This window comes from Oratosquilla oratoria, chromosome 6 (assembly GCF_046742065.1).
Source record: "Oratosquilla oratoria isolate Oo_2021 chromosome 6, ASM4674206v1, whole genome shotgun sequence".
Lineage (NCBI taxonomy): Eukaryota > Metazoa > Arthropoda > Malacostraca > Stomatopoda > Squillidae > Oratosquilla > Oratosquilla oratoria.
The window spans coordinates 625,889-651,500 of record NC_134782.1 but is presented as its reverse complement, the minus strand read 5'-3'; the positions used below and the strand labels follow the sequence as shown (position 1 = coordinate 651,500).

General features: G+C 39.0%; 1 protein-coding gene across 6 annotated transcripts in view; it reads left to right on the top strand.

Moving 5' to 3' along the window:
• The window catches only part of LOC143026234 (sphingomyelin phosphodiesterase 5-like), a 47,538-nt gene extending 21,929 nt beyond the window's left edge, over positions 1 to 25,609 (top strand). For 3 of the 6 annotated variants that reach the window (XM_076186285.1, XM_076186281.1, XM_076186282.1), the window contains 6 exons: positions 10,137 to 10,281; positions 11,861 to 11,973; positions 12,839 to 12,913; positions 13,986 to 14,136; positions 18,135 to 18,343; positions 23,293 to 25,609. In XM_076186285.1, coding sequence (XP_076042400.1) covers positions 10,137 to 10,281; positions 11,861 to 11,973; positions 12,839 to 12,913; positions 13,986 to 14,136; positions 18,135 to 18,343; positions 23,293 to 23,532 — 933 coding nt within the window. In that variant the 3' untranslated portion in view covers positions 23,533 to 25,609. Of the gene's footprint in view, positions 1 to 10,136; positions 10,282 to 11,860; positions 11,974 to 12,838; positions 12,914 to 13,985; positions 14,137 to 14,192; positions 14,344 to 18,134; positions 18,344 to 18,622; positions 18,773 to 22,361; positions 22,450 to 23,292 lie in introns of all 6 variants that reach the window. The other 3 variants (XR_012966467.1, XR_012966466.1, XM_076186284.1) reach the window with 3 other exon arrangements.
• The last annotated feature ends 3 nt before the right edge of the window (positions 25,610 to 25,612 follow it).

The window sequence follows — 25,612 nt, the reverse complement described above, 5'->3', positions numbered from 1 at the left end:
GCCTACTACTACAAGCCATAGTTTCGTTCCCGAGTTTATTGAAGTTCCAATTCAGGGGACAAAGTTTTGAAGGTCTACAAGATTTCAGGCTTATTTTTTAGTGTAGCTACGGCCAATTACTGACCTTTTCTCCCAAAGAAAGCAGTACATCTGAACGCCCTGCAATTCTGCAGTGTTCCCCAGAGAGACTATGCTCGGTCTACTCTCTTGAACGATCAAATCTTGCATTAAAAGTCCGCTGATGCAGTTCACAAATGTGGAGGCATGAGCCAACAATTCTGTTTTTTCATTCTTTTCCAAAACCAAGGAACATTCGACTGTTGTAGTTCACAACTCTGGAACTATGTGACCGATTCTGTCGCTGTATATGGAGGTCCTTAAGTCACACTTTACAACGAGGATATCACTCCGGGCACAGTACCTTTCAGAGTAGAGCATAACGGCTTGGTCGTCTCGGTCAGAACATTTATTACATAGAAATATGTTCTTCATCTTTGCATGAAAATATTCGGCCAGAGAAATAATAGTGTAGTCCCCTTCAGTGAATTCGCTTGAATTCCGAAGGAGTTATACCACGGAGTGCCGCCACTCCCACACCGAAACGCCTTGGTTGACTCAGCAACACAGACATCCTGTTATCTACGACACCAACCCAAACAACTCCCCTGAGGTTCACTCTAATACTGCATATCAGAGTCTGTATTACATTGGACCTACTTCAGTCATATATTGGTCACACGTTGTTGTTGTTGTTGTTTTAGGCTGTATTTTACCAGCGCTTCTATCCTTTGGGGGGCAATCTCACGATTTAGTCGGGGGGGGGGGGGGGGTTATGAATTGGTGAATAGTCCTATTTGCTGTAGGAAGTTGTAGAAGGATGGCAGAGGTATTAGGTGTTTTGTCACCCAGGAACTGGATGTAGAGTCACTGTTGTTTGAAATGGTAACAAGGATAGGTGTTCGTTCCAAGTTGGGATGTAAATTGGATTGTATAGGAGTATGTTTAATATTGTAAAGGGTACCATACATTGGTATTTGGGAAGGTCATTTCTTGTCATGAGGTGGACACGTGTAAGACGAGAATGTACTCTTCTTAGGCTGTGCCAAAACGCCTGTTATTGTTTATATGAGGACAGCCGTGTATGTACACTGTGGGATCGCTAGAAAAAGGTTTGATACAAAATTAATGCATTTCATCATGTCACCGATAATTCATACTAGCTCTTGCTTACTTTTTTGTTTTATCTATTTGTTTGCTTTTGTACGGAGGGCCTGCATGACAAGATTTCCTGGCGGTAACCACAAAGCATATACAAGACGACGCCACATCTACATGTGCAAATGTGAGCGTCAGCAATAACAAAACCTATTAGGCTGTTATCGCAGCTTAAGCCCCAGGAACACATACATGTTTACAATTTTATATTTTTCAAATCTCCAAATCTCCAAATCACCTTTGCGTCATATGTTGAGAAGCTGAATAACGAACTTAGAGAAGTTAAACCTAGAACACGAATATTAGACACGTTGTTGAATTGATCTTAGGTAAGTCTAAAATAATGTAAGTGTAAGCGAAGTCGTCTTCCAGTTTTTCAAATTCACATTTGACGAGAATCGTGATAGTGTGACTGGGACTTTAGGGTTGGGCCCATGTAGTTTGTTTGTTTTTAGTTTGTCCGGCCACTCCCGAGTAAAGAAGGCTCCATGGCCACCACAGGATATGTGCACTTCTATAATTGTAATATGACAGTATGTAATATCTAGGAGAGAAAGCAGAAAAGTAACCATATGGTGTTGACGAAAATTGTTAACGTAAATAGCTTTGTGACTCTCTTCATTTATCCTTCTCGATAGCGCCATGTGTTATTTGTAACAGAGCAGTTAAAGTGAATGTGATCTAACGTGAGCCCTTTTGCTTGGCCCGGGGAGCCTACCATTGTTAACACATGTAGCGATGACTTATGCATGGTAACCTGTATATATATATATATATATTTATATATATGTGTGTGTGTGTGTGTGTGTAAATTTGTGTATGTGAAGTGAATCGATAGTAACAGCGAGAATCATACAAATGGTTTCCGACAGCCGCCCCGGGAATCGAACCAAGGCCTAGCTTGAAGTCAAACCATTATCTTACCGACTGAGCCATAGGAGCTACAAAAGGATTTTAACTTAGAGCTAGACCTTGGTTCGATTCCCGGAGCGACTGTCAGAAATGATTTGTATGGTACTCGCTGTTACTAGCGATACACTTCAGGTATTTACAACGAAGAAAGCTCATCAAGGTTTCGTACCAGCTTACCACTGTTCCGCGAGTACAGCTCGGGGACTGTGAAAATTAGGATGGCAGTTAGCATAAAAGGACTTTAATTTAGAGCTAGACCTTGGTTCGATTCCCGGAGCGACTGTCAGAAATGATTTGTATGATACTCGCTGTTACTAGCGATACACTTCAGGTATTTACAACGAAGAAAGCTCATCAAGGTTTCGTACCAGCTTGCCACTGTTCCGCGAGTACAGCTCGGGGACTGTGAAAATTAGGATGGCAGTTAGCAGTCTACCTAGATTCTTTAGGAATTAAGTTAACTCTTAAGTTGGAATTCTTTTGCAGCTCCTATGGCTCAGTCGGTAGGGTAATTGTTTGGCATCAAGCTAGGTCTCGATTCCATTCCCGGGGCGACTGTCGGAAATTATTCGTGTATATATATATATATATATATATATATATATATATATATATATATATATATATATATATATATATATTAACAACCACAATGCACTTTAATTCTAAGCCATCAAAGGTCAGCATGCTTGAAATTGAAATGTGGTACTGCCCAAGACTAGAACCCGGCATCCTCATGACAAGTGCGACAGTGACTTTCCAACTAGGCCTAGTTGGAAAGTCACTGTCACACACACACACACACACACACACACACATATATATACATATATATATATATGTATATATATATATATATATATATATATATATATATATATATAAAGAGTGAGGTTTCCATATTTGTTCGGCAACGAGGCTTATGCGACGTTGACATGTGAGGTGTCATTGACATTAACATAATCGCCACCATGGAAGATTCACCTTGGTCGCACCCTCGCATCTTGCACGGCCAAGCAAAAGAGGCTATACATTACGTAAACAATTTTTAAGAGAGAGAGAGAGAGAGAGAGAGAGAGAGAGAGAGAGAGAGAGAGAGAGAGAGAGAGAGAGAGAGAGAGAGAGAGAGAGAGCCTTTCTTATGTGATGAGGTGATGTGCCAACAACGTAGACCCCCTGGGATTGCACCCAACCGCGCCCAAAGGCTCACGTTAAAACATCTGTACTAGAGTACAAATATGCGACTCTTGCCGCTGTTTCCGTTTGTGATAAGCAGGGATTTGCCCCGTGCTGCTGGAGCTCGGCACTCCATGGTTATTGTGCAATAAGCATCTGTCATCACTTCTATATTTGCATTTTTATAGAAACAAATATATTATCCTGAGATAGTTTTGATATCTGATATCATGCATTGTATTGTATTTTGTTGCCAGCAATTCACCTTACATTCTATTTCTTATCTCTATGAAGGATTAACACAATTCAAATTAGTCCGATCATGCATTATATTGTATTTTGTCGTCACCAAATGACGCCGTTACCCGAGAACTATTTTGGGCTCGTGGACTTGGGTGGGGAAGTATGAAGCAACTCGTAGGGTGCATGTGGGAGCGTGGTATTCCTTAACTTTGGGAGTGGTGGGATGTTACGTCAGGAGTGGTATGAGGTGGTCATACTTTAGATAGAAGGTTCGTTTCTTGGAGAAATGCGCGAAAAGGAGATAGAGGTATTGGTTTTTATTCTCCTAAATTGAGGTATAATGAAATCGTTGTTTGAGGATGGAGGTAAGAAAATATGAGGTTGTTGCGAGGGTTGTAGGTAGGTCATTCTAGTAAAATGTATAGTATAGTAAGGGAAACACCACAAGGACATGTAGGGGCCAGGGCGTCATATATAAGATGGGTGAGACCAGAATGCTCTGTTTTGCGAATGTCCTATCTCAAAGCGTCGGTTTGGCATACGTGATGTTTAGTCGCCCTCACGTGATTGGTTTGATGTTCCTCCCATCATTTTTTGTCAAAAGTTTAGTATTGTGATCGGAGGATGGGTTAGAAGTCTGGCGCAGGCGGTACTGCATTTTATTTGTATTTTGCATTCGCTAGTGGTTTTGTCCTTTTAGACAGTACCGGGTGAAACGATCATGCCCTTTTCGAAGCGAGTGTTGTCTCAAACCTCTGGTGGTGGGAAGGATCATGGATGTAGTTGATATTCAATTGTCTAAGAAGTTTATGAGATAGGGTTGATGAAAGAGTATTGAGATGGTTTGGACACATAGAGATAATGAGTGAAAAAAACTAGTAAAAGAGGTGTGGAAGACAGAGGTGGATGGAATGAATATGAGGAGGCGACCAAGGATGAGATAGATGGATGGGGTGAAGGGGTATTGAGCAGGAAGGAGATGTCTGTTGAGCTAGGAAGGGAGAGGGCGGGAGATAGGGGTGAGCGGAGAATGGTTGTGTACAGATGATACTATGATGCAAGGGAGTCAGGGGGGGGGGGATTAGGGAATGATATTTTGACGCAGCCCGAAGGGATTTCTCCCCGCTTGCTATTTTCCTGCTTGAGGGGGTCGTCGATTAAGTGAAACGGCCTTGCTGTGGATGTGCTGTGTCTTGCTGTATTGCTTCTGACCTGGGGCAGTGGAAGGGATACAGGGATGACCTGTCATCCTTGAGGAGCTACTCGTAAGATGAGAGGGAGGAAAGGATGTTGGATGAGAATGGAATGGGTGGGGGGTGGGTATATGCCTTTTGACTTTGGCTACCTCCCTGGTAAGGAAAAAAAAAACATTGGTATATAGATAGAAAAAATTTGTCCGGTGTTCTTCCATTTATTGACACGAGATTTGAAAAGTGGACCGAAGGACGGGATAGAAGTCTGTTGCAGCAGTCGTATGGAAGCTCATGTCCATTTTCACCCGATCTAAAAAACACCGATCTAGTTAATATTAACAAAAGAAAAATTGAATGGCTGGCCGTCGGGCGCTATAAGCTATAATGATGATCTAAGGAGGCAAATGCTGCATCTCGAGTTGTCTTGTCGGCTTCTTCTTTGTTGGGGTTATAATCATATACTGGGGTACGTATATATATATATATATATATATATATATATATATATATATATATATATATATATATATATATATATATATATATATATATATATATATATATTTTACGGGTTACTAGGTTGGATAGAGTAGGAAACAAGATGAGGAGATAGGGTTGATGAAAGAGTATTGGGGTGGTTTGGACACAGAAAGAATGAGTGATGAAAGATTAGTAAAAGAGGTGTGGAAGGCAGAGTTAGAGGGAATGAACAAGAAGGGGTGACCAAGGATTAGATGAATGGATGGGGGTAAAGGGGGCATTGGGAAAGAGGGGAATGGCTGTTGAGGAAGGAAGGGAGAAGACAGAAGATAGGGGCGAGTGGACAATTGTGTATGGATGATCCTGTGATGCACGAAAGGGAATAGGTGAGGGATGGGGGTGAGGGAGTAAGTGTGAAGGATAGTTTGACGCAGCCCGAAGGGATTTCTCCCCGTCTTCTCTTTTCCTGCATGAGGGGGCGGAGAGGGGGGTCGCCAACTAAATGAAGCGGCCTTGCTGTGGATGTATTATGTCTTGATACATTGCTTCTGACCCAGGGCAGTGGGCGAGATGCAGGGATGACCAGTCATCCAGGAGAATCCAAGATAAGAGGTAGGGAGGAGGCTGAATGGGAGTGCAGTATGTGGGGATGGAATGGGTGGGAGTGAATTTTATGCTTTTTTTCTAACTCCCTTGTAAGGGGGGAAAAGCAGTTGGTATATGTATGTGTGTATATATATATATATATATATATATATATATATATATATTTATATATATTCAAATATGACATCCTTTTCTGAAATTCATCTGAGCAACCTAGTGACGCACGATGGCCACGTCATCAGCCAATCAGCCAGCCGTAAGAGACGAAAGATTGCGGAAAAAATTACAAGTATATACTGCCAAACCTGTTTTGTGGGTCCACGAATAAACTGTTCGCATTGTGTTAAACCCTTCGCTACAAGGACGCATCTTTTATTTTTATTTGGCAATCGCCAAACGATTTTATTCGGTTGAGTACGGAACCGCTACTGTACGGACTACAAATGCTGTACTTTATTCACCAATTTATATTAATTTACTAGTGAGCCTTCTGATGAACACTTTATCTGATGAGGTCCATGGAATATTTTGTTTGACCCAAATGAAGCTGAGAGTTCCGTTCTTTTGTAGAAAAATGGGACACGTGACGTCTAAGAACAGAATGTTTGTGATAAAAGACGCATGGCAACCTCAGGCCACGTCGAAGGCAAAGCGCGTCACTTTTCGCGTAGGGAGAAGGTACAGCTGGGCTGATGTGCGTAATATAAAAGGTGACAACAATAAACAAAACAACCATTATCAATGCCATTATTTGATGCCGAGAAAGATCTTATTTATAATGATAATTCATAATATTAACAACAATTACTAAATATTTGACTAAGGCCTTTCCACTCGGCCAAGTCCGCCACAGAGAACAAAGAATTTAAAGCAGGGAGCAAATGAGAGAAGATAGTCTAGAAAACTGGTAAATTACCATGACACATCTCCCGCCATATGTCCAATGATAAAATCCAGTGGTGCGGATGCAGGGAGGAGAGCGGGTGTGAGAGGTGACTGAGGTGAGCATTGCGTAATAATGGTGGGTATTCCACACCAAGATCAAGTCGGTTTAATGCGCCGTAATCACCTTTGCCCTGTATGCTTCTGTAGCCTGGGCAAATGACAGTCACCAGTAGCTGGAGAGGACTGTTTTAGAGATAGTATATTCAAAGTGGAATGATGTATTATCATGATCACCTGCGCCACCATCATTATAACATCATCGTCATCGCCATCATTGCTATGCTCCACTTCTTACAGTGAGTTGGACACGTAGTGTCCATCCTGCGGCACACTTGCTGTTGGAGCGCATTCTGCTGTGGCACTTGTGAAGCACATTATATAATATCTAGGTTCATTTTCCCTAGTTTTACCCAAGCGAGAGGTCATGAGTTACCACAGGTAGCGATTACATATGTCTGTTCTGATTATATAATGAATGTTGGCGTGGTGAGGTAGTATAGCGTTGTTCTGTTTCGCGCCGGTGGCGCAGTTGAATGCTTAGGACTAGTTTGTAGGTGAGGTTGGTTTCCACTCCGTTACTTCAGGGTCTGGGTTCTTCCAATCCCAACTCTGGTACATAAGAAATAAACTTCTTTTCCTCTAAACAGCATTAGTTAGGGATGGCAGGGTTCGTTCAGTTGGATAAAATCACCAGTTGCTGGGAAAGTTCCGTCCTTTATGAGTTAATCGAGTGAGGTTCCAATTAGCGAGGAAGCGGAATGTTACCGTCGTCGATTTGTTAATTCGTTTGGTAATAAATTTTACCTCCGTCAGTTTGATACAAACTCATTTGATAAGAGCCAAAGGTACATTATTACAACGATCAGTGTCATTTCTGGGTTACTAATAATAAAAGAAAGACTGCATGCCTCATGTAACAGGCGTAAACATACATTCGTCCCGCCTACGACCTCGTGGGGGGAAGTGAAAGGCTTTTGCGCATCGTCGACGTTATGACGTCACTTCAAGGTTGTATAGGGCCATATTACCATCTGTTACTACCAGTGGCTGTAGTAAATGTAGGAATATTAACCCTTTTATTGAATAGTGAGATGTTAGGAATAATCCTAAATGTATCTGTACCACTTTGTACACGTTTGTAGCCCTGCTAACTTGGAATAGGATCACATTCGAATGTCTGTTAGTTATTGGGGATTCAGAGCGTCCTCATGTTAGGTTTAGGTATCACCTTTATCAACACTACTATTTTGAAGTATGGTTACTATTTTTATTACTAGTGAGCTCTGTGCCCCCCTCGACACCGGAACAATATAATATGTTCACTATAATGATGATGATGATAATGATGATGATGATAGTTGTTGTCTCGAATTTCACTGACTAAAAACCCGCAGCCCCACAATGAGTGATAACGGTCGCCGTTGATAAACACTGGACTGTCTTCAGTGTATCGTAATGTTTCTGTTTCTATGCCACCGGCTTGCAGTAGCATTTTGTTAGCAATAACCAGCGTTTCAATCTTTGGGTAGACCTACAATATCGTACCGAAGAGGTGGGGTTATGGGGAGATATAAGAAATTCCGTTTCAATTCGCGATGAAACTTTAAATACTTGTGGGCACTTACTGTGGACCATAGTGATGTTAAAACGTCAAACTCCCCCACCATTTCACTTGCACGTTAATTAGCTACAGCTAATTAGATTTACGAGTGGAGGTGTTACTTTATTAGTTTATACTGTAGCCCTAGGTGGCTACGGCTCGCGTATCTTCAGCTTTTCTTCAACAATAAAACAGATCTGGCCACTCCGAGTGCGTTTCACGCCTTCAAGGTACGCTTGTCAAATATACTCCTTAGTCTCTGACACCAGGGGCTCAATTTTCTTAGCTAGCCCATTCAGAGAAATCAAGGAAACTAGGAAATCTTATTTAGAGAAGTATTTGAATTGTATAATTTTATTCGAATTGTTATACTTCATGCGTAGGAAATCTACATACAAATCTTATGTATTTTCTAGTCTTCACTCGGTCAATTAAGAATTAAAGAACTCAGAAGTAGGAAATTAAAAAATATATATATTTAACTATTTTGTTATCTGTATCAATTGTGACTACGATCATATTATAGATCGATAGCGCAGCGCGATCGATCGATCGCGCAAATCGATCGATCGCGCATGACATATACATTTGAATTCTTTACTTAAATTTAATAATCCATTAGAAAATATACCGAAATGATAATTTCTGACTGAAATGTACAGGGATTCTCTCAATTGATCATTCAGATAACATTAACCTAGCAAATATATATCTACTTCTGTAAGTCATTTAAAGTAAATACAATGTATATGTATGGATTAAAAACAGTTCTTTTTTTCATGCTAATTCAGAGTTCGTTATCAGAACTTCCAATATCATTAGACTCATTGTTGTTTATATTTTCATTGCCATCTTGAGAAGAGCTGCTGTTGTCACAGTCTCTACATTGACAAAGGTCAGTAAAGGGCAAATTTCTTTTCCTGCAAGAGCAAGTCTGATCATTGCATAAACTCTTCTGACACAGAATATCCATTGTTACCTCAGATGGAATTGGAGGATGTAATAAAGGATTACACAGGCGGAGCATGCTGACAGGAGACCATTTGGTCCACACATTGCTGAGCACTGTTCCATCTTCCAATTGCCAGCCATGATTTGAAGGTCTGGGTAATAGATGAGGATAAACTGCCAAGTTTAACCTGAATATTGATGCACTGCCTCATCTTGTACGCGTGAAACACACTTGGAGTGGCCAGATCTGTTTTATTATTGAAGAATAGCTGAAGGTACGCGAACCATAGCCACCTACTGACTACAGTATGAACTATCACCTCCACTCGTAAATTTGATTAGTTGTAGCTAATAGAAAACTGACGTTTTAACATCACTTATGGCCCATGGGATTTTAAAGTTGCCTTGCGAGAGTTGTCACAGAAAGTCACTGTACAGATTGTGGTTCACGGTCCAGGGGATTAGAAGTTAAATGTGATCAGTCTTTTTAGAGTGGAGACTAGTTTTCATATAAAAAATATTACGTGATTTGGCCCCTAGGAATGTCAATGATATTCCTAAAATAATGACTACCGGTACAGAAAACGGCCAATACTACTGGGACTTGTAGTAGTAATAGTAGGGGAACAATCACTTGTTCGCCTTAGGTATTGGAAATACAGTCGAAGCTGATAGAGAGCTTGGTCCCGGAGCCTGAGTATCACCCCCTGGGGTCTGCACCTCCAGAGGATATGTTGGTGTAATGATCACAAAATTACACTAGGGAGTAACCGAGAATGAATATATACGTTGTTGTCTTCTTGCATGATCAACAGATCCCAGATGTGGACGTGGTACTCTGGCAGGAGGTGTTCGGGAAGAAGCTGGGGTCTGACTTGAGCAAGAAGTTATCCTCCAAGTACAAATATTTCATATATTACGCCACGAGGAACACTTGCGACGCCAACTTCTTCTGTATGGGTAAGTTCATCGAATTTGAGTTTGAGACTACAGTAACGCACAAGGGAGATATAACGGTTTTCGATCAGAATGGCATTACGCCCTACAAGTTAACTTTTCATTTACGTTTTGCTGTTAATAACACATGACAGGATAGAAAAGTTTGTGGAAGGGGAGATTATTAAGTATATGGAGTCGCATGTAGCAGTGAATAGAGTAAATGTGGATGTGATTTCCAGAGTAAGGTAGGCAAATGAATGTCTGGCTGGAATGAAAATTATTATATCTAGGTATCTTATGATGAAAGCAAAGAGATGGTTGTAAGGAGTGATTATACTCACGACACTGGAGTTGAACAGTGGTTCCTAAAGTTTTTCAGTCCCAATACCCTAAAGTCAACCTGATACCCCGTCCTCAAGATCAGCCTGCTCCTCCCAAATTTGTTTTTTAATTTTCAGTACAAAAGAGCAAACGGGGCGGCTATAAACAGACAGCTAAGTTATATGGGCTCTTTTTATTTTATATTGAGTAAATAAATGAATGAACTACAACTCAATATACATATATATATATATATATATATAGGAGGAGTAGAGGGAAACACACAAGTAGAACAGGAGTTTATTCCTTGACTAGTTTCGCACAGTGATGCATCACTGTGCGTAACTAGTCAAGGAATAAACTCCTGTTCTACTTGTGTGTTTCCCTCTACTCCTCTTACAACCTGTCAGGATGTCTTCATATATATATATATATATATATATATATATATACCTATATATATATAATATATATATATATATATATATATATATATATATATTCTGGATGCCTTTTTCGATACCCTCCAAAACCGTTTTATATATATATATATATATATATATATATATATATATATATATATATATATATATATATATATATATATATATATATATTATATATTCAGGATGCCTTATTTGATACCCCCCAAAACAGGTTTTGATATCCCCTGGGGTTATTGAGGCACTACTTTAGGAACACCTGGAGTAGAGGTTTGAAATTTAAGGAAAACAGAAAGGAAGAAGAGCCTGAACGCGCCTAAGACGAAGTAAAGTTATGGTACTATAGGTGTTATGAGGTCGACAGTTTGGACATGAGGCACAAAACAGACTGAGAACTGTCAGATCAGGTACTCCCAGTAGACCTACTAAAAGTATTGAGGTCGTATGGACATATAAAAATTATATATATATATATATATATATATATATATATATATATATATATATATATATATATAAATATATATATATATATATATATATATATATATATATATATATATATATATATATATACACACGACTACCTGGCAGATAACCAAGATAGTTATCAATCTGCTGGAGAAATGTTGCTTGGAATCGTACAAGTTAAAAGATTAAGGTGTAACACAATAAAACATAATTTCAAATTACATATTGATTATTTACGAATTTAATCGCTGACACATTAAAATCGTGAACCTCTGGGTGTATCACATTTTGTAAATCGCTGATTTAGTGATCTAACATTTGAATCATTAATTATTTTTACTACCTTTTTCTTATTTCACTTGCAGACAGTGGACTTTTTGCTGCTAGCAAGTTCCCCATCATTTGCGCTGACTTCAAGTCGTTCAGTTTTAAGAACAGTTATGCCCGACTCATGGATTATGGAATGCTCTTCATTAAGGTAGGAAATATTAATACATAGAATTACCTTTTGTTTCCTCACACAAACACAAGAAACATGACTTAACGAGTGTAGTTCCTTTTCCAGTATATCACAAAATATAACAACCTATTTGAGTTAATGTTCATTATCATTGTGATTGGTTTACTTCAATGATGAGTCAGTTACTCGTGATACCATTCGGTATCCTGTGAAAATTTACCCTTGACTGCCACGAATAAATGTAATCAAACCAAACACACCCAATTACCGAACCTATCGTCCCACTTGGATAACTATTCTGTATTAGGAAATTCTCAGACAAGCGACTGTTCGTACAATATATACTTCAGTCGTGCGAATAATCCGATACTGACTCACCCATCGGAGTGTACTTGGCAAGAACTGATTTCAGTTACTGTACTTTGTTTTTCGTCGATGGATGAATGTGCCACCGAACAACGATTTCGTATCCCGTATACCTAAAACTGAGTTGATAATTATCATAATTGTGATATTAAAACACAATAAGTTCAGTCACGTTATTTTAAGTTGAAAACAAGTATTAACGGTAAAACATTTATGATGGGAAATAAGGCTTATGCAGTCGTGCTATTGCTAATCATTTGCATTAACATTCGGAGAGTTGACGTTAATCGTTTTCGAGAACTTAAGAGGCAAAAGAATTGGTGAGCGTTGGCACATGGCAGAAATGATACCAATCAGTTCTTATGACTGCCGATATTCAAAATACAGTATAGCTCATGGCGACCGTCGCAGAGCTTTTCATTCATATAATTATTTTTGGCATGGCAAATGTAATATTATTTCATCACCGTCCACTTTTAATTAATATTCCAGCAAATAACAATACTTACATTTTCAGCTGGCCTTAGGATGGCGTGAAATGGATGGTCGCTCTATTCGCTGTGTGGGTTACATCACCAATCTTCATACACAGGTAATATAAATTTAATTTCATATCATAATTCCTGAAATACTAATTTAATTATATTTTTTGTGAATTGTTAGGTATAAAATGTATGTGATAGAGTAAAGCTTCACTGCATGGATATGGGTGGTAAGGGATCTTTGCACATGACGTCGAAAGCACCATAGCAAGAGCAACTATCTAACTTGATTTATTTGACTACGCTTTGGAAATAAGGGTACCGAGATGATAGCAGAAAAGAGGAGGTCTCACTGAACGCGAAGCTAACGAGGAAATATTAGTCTTGTGCTCTGCTACAATGCGATGACGTAGACAGTTTGACTTTAGCAACAGCATGCTCAGCATAAATCAAATCACGACTGTTCGCGGTGACTCACGGCTGAGCACATCTTGAATTACTGTGCTAAACACGATACGCACGGCTATGAAATGAACTAGCACCTAGTGGATACCAATAACAATACCAAATATCTAATTACCTAACCGAATATACAATTAACTTACATCGGACTGGAGATACAGGTGAACCAGAGTGTAGAACCAACGTGGCAAATAACGCCCAATAATATTTCACATCTAATATACTGGGACGCAAACTCTACAAAAGTAGTTCGTCGTTTCCGTACATAATTTAAATTCTGCAAACACCTGTAACTGCATTAACTGAGTTTATTCGCTTGGGCATTTAGGGGTATACATGCAACGAAATAGTTCACATGCATCATATACAGGCATAAGATTCTGAATATGTACAAAGATGTATAAACTTAAAATGCGCCATGCATATACTATGTAGAACTCGGCACTTACAGTACGTCTCATGGCGTTCTGGCTGGAAACCAGAGTCCTGAGTCACGCACCAAATTGGACTGGCGCTGCTGGGATGAAAATATTTAATCATAATAGTTTCACATGTTGAAATATCGATCACCGGTGCACATCAGCATCATAGGAAGAATTGTTAAGGACAAGTGTGATGCGAATGAAGAAGGTGAAGATATTGTTCATGGTCAGGTCACTTTGTTTTGAAAATAACTGTATATAGTTCAAAATATTTCTTACTAAACTGTTTGCTTTCTAGGCTTACCAAGGAGATAAACCTATTCTTGTGTATCAGCTTGAGGATGTTCAAAGATGTTCTGATGAATTTATAAGGAAGTCAACTGAGGAGGATGAGCTGATTGTAGTAAACATGATAGCTGGAGATCTTAATGCTGATAACATGTCTCCAGGTATGTCCTAGCTTGTGTCTATATACCTTTTGTATGACAATTTTTCTGCTTTCTAGGCTTTCCAGGGAAAGGATCCTATCCTTATACATCAGCTGGATAATGCCCTCAGATGCTCTGATGAATTTGTAAGGCAGTCATCAAAGAGGGACGAGCTGATTGTAGTAAATGTGATCACAGGAGATTTTAACTCTGATAATATGTCTCCAGGTATGTTTAGACACACAATGTAAAATTCTGTGCTTCATGAAACTTCACCAGCAATCATCACAGTAGAGAAGTCACACACAAGTCAAGGTAGAAATGCTCTGGTATATCAACATTCAGGTCACCACTGCATTAAAACAGCACTAACATAGAATCAGCATTGCAATAAATTTTATTTGTCACCAATATAACCACCACACAGAAGATATGGAGCGCCTCATACTACACTGCCTTACAATCACCTTTAACTAACTAAACCAACACATGGAGTATAAGATAATGCAATATAGCAGCACAATATTGTTCACAAGGATAGAAATACTGGTATACTACAGTCCATAACAACCTCAGTCCCATCCATCCATCCCATCATATATATATAAGCACAACCAACTAAATACAACAACAAAAACTACACTAGCAACATACTAGTCAAATATCTATTACAACCTACCACCTCTTGCAGCACATTCATACACACTAAGACTGACATCTAATCTCTATACTCCACCTAGCTCCCTCATATATCTGCTAAATTGAAAAATCCCTCCATGATAAGCAAGTACCACATTGACATGACTGTTTGGGCCATCGCCTAACTTTGAAACAGTACCAACACAAAATGCCTGGCCACAGAACCAAATTGCCCCAGATTCAATCCCCACACAGAAGACAGAACATCTTATCCTATTTTTCTCTACTGTAGCCTTACCCAAACAATTATACAATAGCTCTTCCTTGAGTGATATGTGGAACAATCCAATGTCTGTTGCCAGTTACGTGAGAGCTACAGATCTGATCCAAGAGCAAATTAGGGTAAGAGATTGTTACTGTATTGGAAAGTCCTTTTTATGTTCAGTGGTTTGTATGTTTCACTCTGTACAATTTTGTTAACGTGTTTGTCCAATATGTATGACCAATACTCCCACAGTTTTTTCCTCTTTTGCTTTTGGAATTTATTTTTTCCTATCGAGTACCATAAATACTCATGTATAGTCCAATTTTTTATGATAAAATATTTACTCAAAACTAGGGGGGGTCACACTGTACAACTGATAATGTTTTTGAATATGTTGAAATCATGCATTTTGGTGACTGTAACTTGTCTGGTAGGCCTACACTGATGGTATCTTTGGCTAACCTTAACAGTACCAGTAAGCCTCCTGTAGTCTACATTCTTCCTGTCTGTTGCTGCTTGAATATCAAGACTTCATTCATTTTGTATACCACTCATAATATAAAGTACAAAAACCTTACATGAAAGACTTGACAATATTGTTTTCCTTTCTCCAATCTGTGTGCAGCTTCATTTGCACGTTTACATCGCTGAGGTATTGTTTTCCCAATGGCACCCTTTTTTGTCTGATAGGTACCTAACAGGCAGTAAAAGATACTGATATGTTAATGTAGATAATTTTTGGAAAACAGAAAAATACAATACTGGTAAAGAATTATTGATAGTCCTGACAAAATGTTTATCTATAGAAAGTCAATACCTTGCAAACAAAGATGCATGCAAATTTGAGACAGGAAAAAACTATTGTTAATTCATCATTTAAGATGATGAGAGCAGTTAAGGCACCTGGGTTGGATGGGTGTCATGCAAAATGTCTAAAAAGAAAAAGAAAAAAAAAAAGGAGGTACAGTGATGGTGGACTGGCTGGTGAGGTTATTTAATGTTTGCTGGAGAAAGGGTAGAGTGCCGGAGGACCAGAGTGCTTGTATAGTTCCACTTTACAAGGGAAAAGGCGACTAGTGTGAATGTAGTAGTTTTAGAGGGATCAGTTTGTTAAGTGTAGTTAGGAAGGTTTATGGGAGGGTCTTGACTGAGAAGATTAGGAAAGGAACAGAGGGAGTAATTGATGAGGAACAGTGTGAGTTTAGGACAGGCAGGGGTTACATGGGTCAGATTTTTGTGGTAAGACAGATAAGTGAGAAAGTTATAGGAAAAGGTAAGGATGTTTTTTGGGCTTTCATGGATTTGGAAAAGGCTTATGACAGGGTAGACAGGAAGGCACTGTGGGAGGTATTGCAGATATATGGAATAGGAGTAAAGCTGTAAAGAGCAGTCATGAGTTTTTATAAGAGTGGTAGAGCTTGTGTTAGAATCAGAAATGGAGTGAATGGTTTGAGGTAAAGGTGGGACTTCATCAGGAATGTGTTATGTCACCTTGGTTGTTCAATCTATATGTGGATGGGGTAGTGTGAGAGCTAAATGCAAGGGTGGTGGTTGGGGATTGGAGATAGTTAAAGGAAATAGAGAAAAGTGGGAGATAGGCTAGTTGTTGAGGAAGCTAGTAACAGAGTTTGGGAGGGTGTGCAAAAGAAGGAAGTAGAAGATAAATGTGGATAAAAGTAAGGTGATGAGATGTACAAGGGGAGAAAGTGGCAGCAGACTGGAATTATTAAGGGAGACTGGAGGAAATAGATAGTTTTGGATACTTGGGTGCAAATGTGGCAGGAAAGGGAGGAGTGGAGGTAGAATGTAGATTGAGAGAAGCAAGTAAATGCCTTGGAGGATGAAGAAGTGTAATGAAAAGTAGATATTGGGAATGGGTGCTAAGAGGAGATTGTATGAAGGAGTGATTGTGCTGACAGCACTGTATGGGGCAGAAACATGGAACATAAAAGAGGAAGAGAGGAATTTAAATGTATTTGAGATGAGGATTCCTGAGAAATATGGTAGGGGTTACTAGGCCGGATAAAGTGAGAAATGAGAAGAGGAGAATGGGGGTGGAAAGGGAGTTGGGAGATAGGGTTGATGAAAGAGTATTGGGGTTGTTTGGACACATGGGAAGAATGAGTGAAGAAAGATTAGTAAAAGAGGTGTGGAAGGCTGGTATCACATGTGAGTCCCTTCAAAAGGGCTTTGTGGTGTCTTCACGTGGCAGACCATAACCTGGTTAGTCATCTTTGGGGGATTCACAGGGTTGGTCTTATGCTGGTGAGCTGCACGTGTGTTTCTTCAAAAGGGCTTTGTGCCATCTCACATGGCAGATCCCAGCACTGGTTAGTCATCTTTGGGGGGCCTCACAGGGTCTGTCTAGGTTGGTGACTTTCCTCAAATGGTCTTTGTGATGGTCATGTGGCCAGCTGTGGCTCATGAGGCTGGGCAGCATATGAGGCACCCAGCTGGCCCCACGAGAGATTCCCTTGGGAGGCCTTGGAGGTCAAATATCATGGAATGGACCAGGACACACCTTACAATGATCATCTCAGGAACTGATTTTTTTTTTCCTCCAAGATATTTAACCCATCTAATATGTGTGCTATTAGTGCATTCCGAAGTGTGTAGGTCTTATATCTTCCTAATCATAGATTCAAGTCTCACAATTGTTACTGATTCACAGCAGTGAATTTTACCTACTGCAATAGTGCAAGCACATAGAGTAATGGTCACAGGTTTTGTTCCATTTATGTGCATCCTGGCATATGCTCCTCAGCTCACTCTTATATTTTATAATTCTCACATAATTTAGTTGTCATACTGCTCAGTGGTACTGGTCTGTAGTTCAGTGTTTTTTCTTAACTTCCTTCTTTATAAATTGGTACTATATTTGTTCATTTCCAATTTTATGGTACTATTTCTTGCTTTAGTGAGCATATAATTATAATTAGATTATAAATCTGTCTGGCAACTGCTCTTTGCTTTCTTCAAGTGTTGTATTTTGTCCTGTATAATTGTTTTTTGGAACCAGTGACAGATACCTGCAATATGGATCTGAGAGAGAAAATTAAAAAATGTGTGTATAAAAAGTATTTATCCTTATGTAAACATTTATAAATATTTGCAGGAGACGCGGCCACTCAAAACCACAAGCTATATGAGAAGTTTACTGATGTGTGCAGGGAAAGGCCTGGTAAGGATCATTCATGGAGTATTGGTACAGAAATGAGACAACGAACTTTGCATCTGCCTGAAGTGAACAATCCATTAACCTTCAGAGATATACTTCTTGATGATACTAAAAGACGCAATTACTTACTTGATGCTGATGTCAAGGTACGTTTTTTTTTTTTTTTATATTCATAGAAGAATTATTATAGAATTATTTTTTATGAAAGTTAATTGTTGCACTGTGAAATTATTGGGTTTACATATCAATGTTTTTTATAGAATTATATGTGTTCAAATACTGTACAGTAGTGATAACATATATTATGAGATGTCTATATACCAAAGGCTTTTTTCCCCATAAGGGAAGTAGCTAAGTCAAAAGGCACACACCCACTCCCATGCATTCCACTCCTATCCACCACCCTTTCCTACCTCTCATCTTAGCTCCTCATGGATTATGGGCCATTCCTGTATCCTGTGCACAGCCCAGGATAAATGCAGCAAGATACAGTACATACACAGCAAGGCTGCTTCACTTACAAAGGATTACAAAGGCGGAGCATGCCGACAGGAGACCTTTTGATCCATATCTAGGTTGGATGCGAAAAAAACAAAATCATATTAATAATAAAATAATAAATAAAAACTATGATAATGTAAATAACAAATAAAATACATAAATAAATGCATAGGTATAGTTAAATAATAAACAAACAGGTAAATAGTAAATAATAATAAATTGACATATAACTAATAATAAATGCAAATCAGACAGACAAATGATAACAAAACAAAAACAAATAATATAAGATAAATTATAATCATTACAACATCTTACTTAGGTATTTATCTAAATGATTCTTAAAGCTTCAAACTGAACTACATTGCACTACCTGTGCAGGAAGTTTATTCCATTCATTAACTACACGGTTGGCAAAGTTGTTTCTACCTACTTCCAAATTGAATCTATTTCCGGACAGTTTGAGACCATTGTTTCTTGTCTGATTCTCATTCAATGTGAAAATTTTGTCACTTTTGATGTCAATTCCCTTTAGAATTTTAAAGACCTGTATCAAGTCACCTCTGAGTCTACGCTTTTTTAGAGAAAACAGATTCATATGTTTTATTCGATTTTCGTATGATTTATTTTTGATATTTGGAATCAGTTTTGTGGCTCGCCGTTGTACTTTTTCCAGTCTGTCAATGTCTTTAATGAGATTCGGTGACCATACGGAAACAGCATATTCCAAATGTGGACGAACTAACGATTTATATAGCTTGTTAATGAGTGATGGACTTTTGAAATCAAAAGATCGCGCAATGAGTCCTAGAATCTTATTTGCTTTCTCAGAGGCTGAAATACACTGCTTGGATGATTTGAGGTCATTACTGATAATTACGCCGAGATCTTTTTCACTATCCACTTTTGTTAACGAATTTCCAAATAATTTGTAATTGTACTTTGTGTTATTTTTACCTATGTGCATTACCTTGCATTTACTTGTGTTAAATTTCATTAGCCACTTTTCAGACCATTGCTGTAATTTATCTAAATCTTCTTGAATATCTAATTGGTTTGAGTGATCATTTGCCACTCCGCACAGTTTTGTATCATCAGCAAATTTGGAAACAGTAGATTTTAGTCCATGGTCTATATCATTTATATATACTATGAATAGAAGTGGCCCAAGAACGGAACCCTGAGGAACTCCACTTGCAACACTTTTCCATCTAGAAGTTTTTCCATTTAAAACAACTCTCTGTTTTCGACCATTCAACCAATTACTAGTCCAACCTAATAGGCTACCACTTATTCCATGCAAAGCTAATTTAGTAAGTAGTCTTTCGTGTGGGACGGTATCAAAAGCTTTTGCAAAGTCCAGATATATTAAATCTATTTTGTTTCTTTTGTCATAATTCGAGATAACTGTGTTGTAGAATTCGAGTAAGTTAGTCACGCAAGAACGTTTCCGTCTGAAACCATGCTGGCTATCATTTATCAAACGGTTACTTTCTAAATGATGTTCGATAGCATCTCTGATGATAGTTTCCATTATTTTTCCTACGATTGAAGTCAAACTTATAGGCCTATAGTTATTTGGTTTCTTTTTGTCACCTTTTTTGAATATGGGAGTAACGTTAGCTAGCTTCCATTCTCTTGGGACATCTCCGGATATGATGGATTTCTTGAAAATAATCTCTAATGGAACCACAAGCTCATTTTTATTTCCTTTAAGGTTCTTGGATGCCAACCGTCAGGCCCTGGTGTTTTATTAACTTTGAGTTTGTCTATACACCTTTTAATTTTTTCTTTTGTTATATTTACCGTAGTGAGTAAGTTTACCCTAGACTTTTCACAGGTTTCAGTTTGGAATTCACCTTGAGGTGTTTTGTTTACGAATACCGAGCTAAAATAATTGTTTAAGATATTACACATTCCTTCATTTGAATATTCAAGTTGACCGTCAGCAGATAATAGTGGACCAATGTGATTCCTAACAACCTTTTTATCTCTAATGTAACTATAGAATTCTTTGGGATTCTCTTTGGATTTATCAGCGATGTTCATTTCGTATTGTCATTTTCTTTTTCTTATTGTCTTTTTTAAATCTCTCTGTATTGATACATAACTTTCATAGTCATTAGATGCACCCGAGCACTTATATTTCTTATAAGCCTGTCTCTTTTTAGCAATACTTTTTTCAGTTTCTTTGTCGAGCCACTTTGGGCGAGCCTGATTTGAGGGACGTCTGTCCTTAAAAGGAATGTAAGTTTGAATCATCTTAGCGAGCATATTTTGAAATATTTCCCACATCTGATCTACAGATCTTTCGTTTAATTTTGCCTCCTTTTTGGCTACCTCCCTTGTAAGGGGGGAAAAGCCTTGGTATATGTATGTATGTATGTGTTTATATAGGAACTAGAGCAGTTCTATATGTTTGTGATTCCACTTGTTTATTTGTTCTGTGTTGTTGTGTTTTTGGGTATGTGTTGTTGTGCAATGGTTGTAGTTTCAGTCCTCCTTATTTGATCAATTAGTCCATTGACCCAGGTCTCACTTGCAGGAGATCCATGAATTCTGAGTGACTGTCAGTGGCCACTATGTGGGGCCATAGTTCATTTCTATCTATATGTCTGTATACCCAATTGCTTCCCTTGTATCCTAGCACCATGTAGATGAAGGGCCATCCTCACCCCCACTGTCCAGGTGAGAAGCAGTGCAGCAAGACACAGTGCATCCACAGCAGGGCCCGACAGCCTACACTAGTTTACCCATACTGCTTCATCTACATGGTGACCCTCCCTCCTCATTACTCAGCTAAGAAGTTTGTCAGCCATTTCTTGTTGTATATATCAGTCTCTATAATCTAAAAGTTGTGTTAAAAGCTTTGTTTATGTCTGTTGCTTCTATAATTGAATTGCCCTATCTGGTGGTGCTTCATTGTTAAGGTGCTCCAGTACTTGTTCACTGATACCTTATTGCACAGCACTACTAAATATATTGTAATGGAGTGTCCTTATTGTTGAATACTGAGAAAAACAAACATTCAAATTACTTAATCATCCTCATATCAGTTTGAAGTTGTTGAGGACCAGATGGACATCAGAGAGAAGCATCTTTTGGACAGCCAGAAGGGAGACCAAGGATGGGTACTTGTGTGTGGTGGTGTTGCAAGGTGGACAACTTCACTGTTCATTTTCAAATTCTCTCAACCCCTTCATCTCCTGATGGAGGTAGAACCCTGAGGGGCTTGTACTCAGTCTCCATACTTGGCATAAGATTTCTCTTTACCAACCTCAACTGTAGTTATTACACTTTTCGCACATGGAGAGCTGCCTCTCCTCTCCCTGCCACTTTGAGGTGGTGACATAGAAACAGTCCCACACTGATACAACACAAGACAACAGTCCAACACCTCTTCCCAAAGATCGGTGGAATGTTAAGATGACTGTTGCCAGCCACTGTGGGGCTGCAGGTTCCCACTTAATGAAACTCGAAGCAACAATTGATTGACACCTAGAACATGCCTGCCACCGTAGAGCTATGGGTCCCCAGTCACTGAAACTTTAGGCAACAATTATTATTATACTGAAGCTGTGGTGGCTTAATGGTTAAATATAGTACAGCCAAGCCATCAGTTAAATCTATAGTTTAATGTGTCTCTTTTTTTTTTTAAATCAGTCTGGCCCTGAATGAAGATAAAACTGAAACTGAAATAGATACTAACCATTGTACCTGAGTATGTCATGGCCTTAAATCATTCATACAGGTATGTTATAATTCCTACACTTCAGTGGATCATGACCCCAAATGGTTCATGACCACTTACTGAGTTTTATGAATTGACTGAACCAGATAGTTTGTGAACTCCTTTTACATTAATTACAAATCATTTGGACAAGTTGGACTTTGGTGGCAAGGGAACTCAGATTTGATGATTTTTTGTCTCAAACGAATGTTCAAAGGTGATATGGGAGTCTATAATGTGACTTTATCCAAATGTGTCCTGTCCTAGTGTGACATGTAGTGGTTCTCTCTCTCTCTCTTCTTGATTTGTCAACTTCACTGTATGGGCTGTTCCACTGTGGCCTGCTGAAGTGTGGTCTGATTGTCCAATCTCACTCATATGGTTGTTGTTGTTGTCGTTCCCTAGACTGTCTGTCCGAGCAGTCCCGTCTCCCCAAGGAATGCTACAGCCGAAACTGGGTTTTCCCACAAATCCTTTATAGAGTGTATGTTGTGTTGTTTGCGTGCATGATTGTGTATATTGCAGTCTTCCATTATGTGTTGTATGGTATGGGGTGAAGTGTTACATCCTGGGCAGCTGTTCACAATGCGGACATCCAGCCTCTTCTGGTATGTCACTCATATGGTTGTTGTCACTCATCAAAATTTCTGTTGCTGTATTGATCCAAGTAAAGTTATCTCTTATTGTCAAGGTAGGTGATAATATATGCAGCCTCTACTGCCTTCCCAATCAATTTTTTAAGTGATTTTGTTCTTGTGGTGTTTTGTTATTGTAGTGTATTTTTATAGAAATTCAGTGCAATCATTGAAAAATATGAGACAGTAATGCCAAAAAATATTCCCTCATAATTTTTTAAATTTTCAGGAACAAACTTATGACCTTATGTACTGCAACCCAGTGCCTGATGAAGATGGTATTATTTATCCTAAGCCATGGGGAGGTCGCCGTCGAATTGACCAGATCTTGGTCAGGAAGTATGATGATTCAATACCCAATTACAAGCCACCTACACCACGAAATATTTGGTTCTCTTCCTCTTTTGCTGGATTGTCTGACCATATTCCTGTCGTAATGGAGGTTTCATTATTAGATGGGAAGAATTAATTAACATTGTTGACAGTATAGTATGGAGTACAGAATACTGTTACCTCAAAGAATAAAGGCTACTGTGAAATAGCAGATTTTAGTGCTTTATGATTTATGATATTAATTATATTAGTTTCCAAAACAAGTGTGGCAGGGGACCAGATGGCTCTTCATTCATAAGGTGCTAAGATGGGAGGGACAGCAAATGGGTGTTTTAGATGAGTATAGGTTAGGTGTATGCTTTGACTTAGTCAACCACTTTAAAAGGTGGAAATGGCCTTTTGGTATTTGTATGTATACACCAGTATAGTATTACTACTGGTACCGTGAAACCCAGTACTACGTGTATATGATTAGGTTGTCAGCATCTAAACCGACTCCCCATACTGGTTTCTTACCAGTGAGGAGTGTGTGTTGGACACCCAGATGAAAGAAAACCAAGACTATCTGAAGGCCAGATGAACTTGTGACCAGTGAAGAGGGTGTATTGGACACCCAGATGAAAGAAAAACAGAACTGCATGAAGGGCAACATCAGTGGCCATCCAACCCCATTACAAGTCACTAACCCACATGTTTGCCATGTAAGACACCCTTGTTTAAGAGAGGAAGGTGTGTAGGTCAAGTGATTGTGGTGAGTGGGTCCCTGCTTATGTTGGTTCTGCAAGATGAAACAGTGCAACTGTCCATTTTCAAAACATATCAACCCTTTCACCTTCATCAGGAGGTACATATCAACCCTTTCACCTTCATCAGGAGGTACAGCCCTGAGAGCGCTGAACATTAGGTCTCCAGACTGGATCCAAGATCTGTCAACTTGTACAGTATTTCTTACAATTTTTTCACACATGGAGAGATGACATCTGGTGACTGCATCCTTTCTTTTTCTACTTTTAGCTAATGACATAAAAACAGTCCCACACTAATACAACACTGACAGCAGTCCAAATTGTCCTCCCAGAGAGTTTTGTGGGAGGGCTCCAGGATCATTGCCATCTGCTGAGGGTCTGCAGGTTTCAGTTAATGAAACTCTAAGCAACAGTTATTATTACCCTGCTATGGAGGTGCTGTGTCTTGCTGCATTGGTCCTAACCCAGGTAGTGAGTTGGGGAGAAGAATGGCCCTTCATCCATAAGGAGCTAAGATACTATCTTTATAACAAGGGCTTTTTTCCCCTTAAGGGAGGTAGCTAAGTCAAAAGGTGTATCCACTCCATTCCCATCCACCACTCTTTCCTCCCTCTCATCTTAGCTCCTTGAGGATAAAGGGCCATCCCGGTATCCTGCCCACTGCCCTAGGTCAGAAGCAATGTAGCAAGACATAGTACATCCACAGCATGGCTACATGACTTAATCAACAACCTGCCCCCTCCTTGTCCCCTCATGTGGAAAATAGAGAAGACAGGGAGAAATCCCTTTGGACTGCATCAAAATATCATTCACACACAACCACTTCCCACTCCCCCCAATCCCCTGCCTCCTCCCATGCATGACAGTATCATCTATAAACAGCCGATCTAAGATAAAATGGAATATAACACAAGTGTTGCAGGGGTGCAGGGTGAGTGCATGCATTGGGATTGCATGTAGTAGTGAATGGAGGAGAGGATACAGAAGTAAATTTAATGTAAAGGAGGCAAATAAATATCTGAGGGTATTGAAAAGCAGGTATTTTAGTTTGAATCCAAAGAGAAGGTTGCATAAGGGATTGTACTCATAGCATTGTATGGACCAGAAAAAAGACCTTTTATGTTTGAGATGAAGTACTTGAGAAATATGGTAGGTGTTACAAGAATGGATATTGTGAAAACTAGGGGTGAGGCAGAGAATGGGATTGGAAAGAGTGCTGAGGTGGTATGGTCACAGGGAATTCCCCAGACCTTAATCCCATCAGAAATGCATGAAACCAAGACCAAGCAACATCAAGGACATACAGAAGGAACTGAAGAAACTATGGATCAATGTACTCGTATATGACTCTTATTTTGGCAATATATTAGTCTATACCAAAGCAACTAGAGAATGTATTGAAATAGAAGTATAATGAGACAAAGTACCAACTGTAGAGTAATGTAAATAAAAGTCAAATTATGTGCAGTT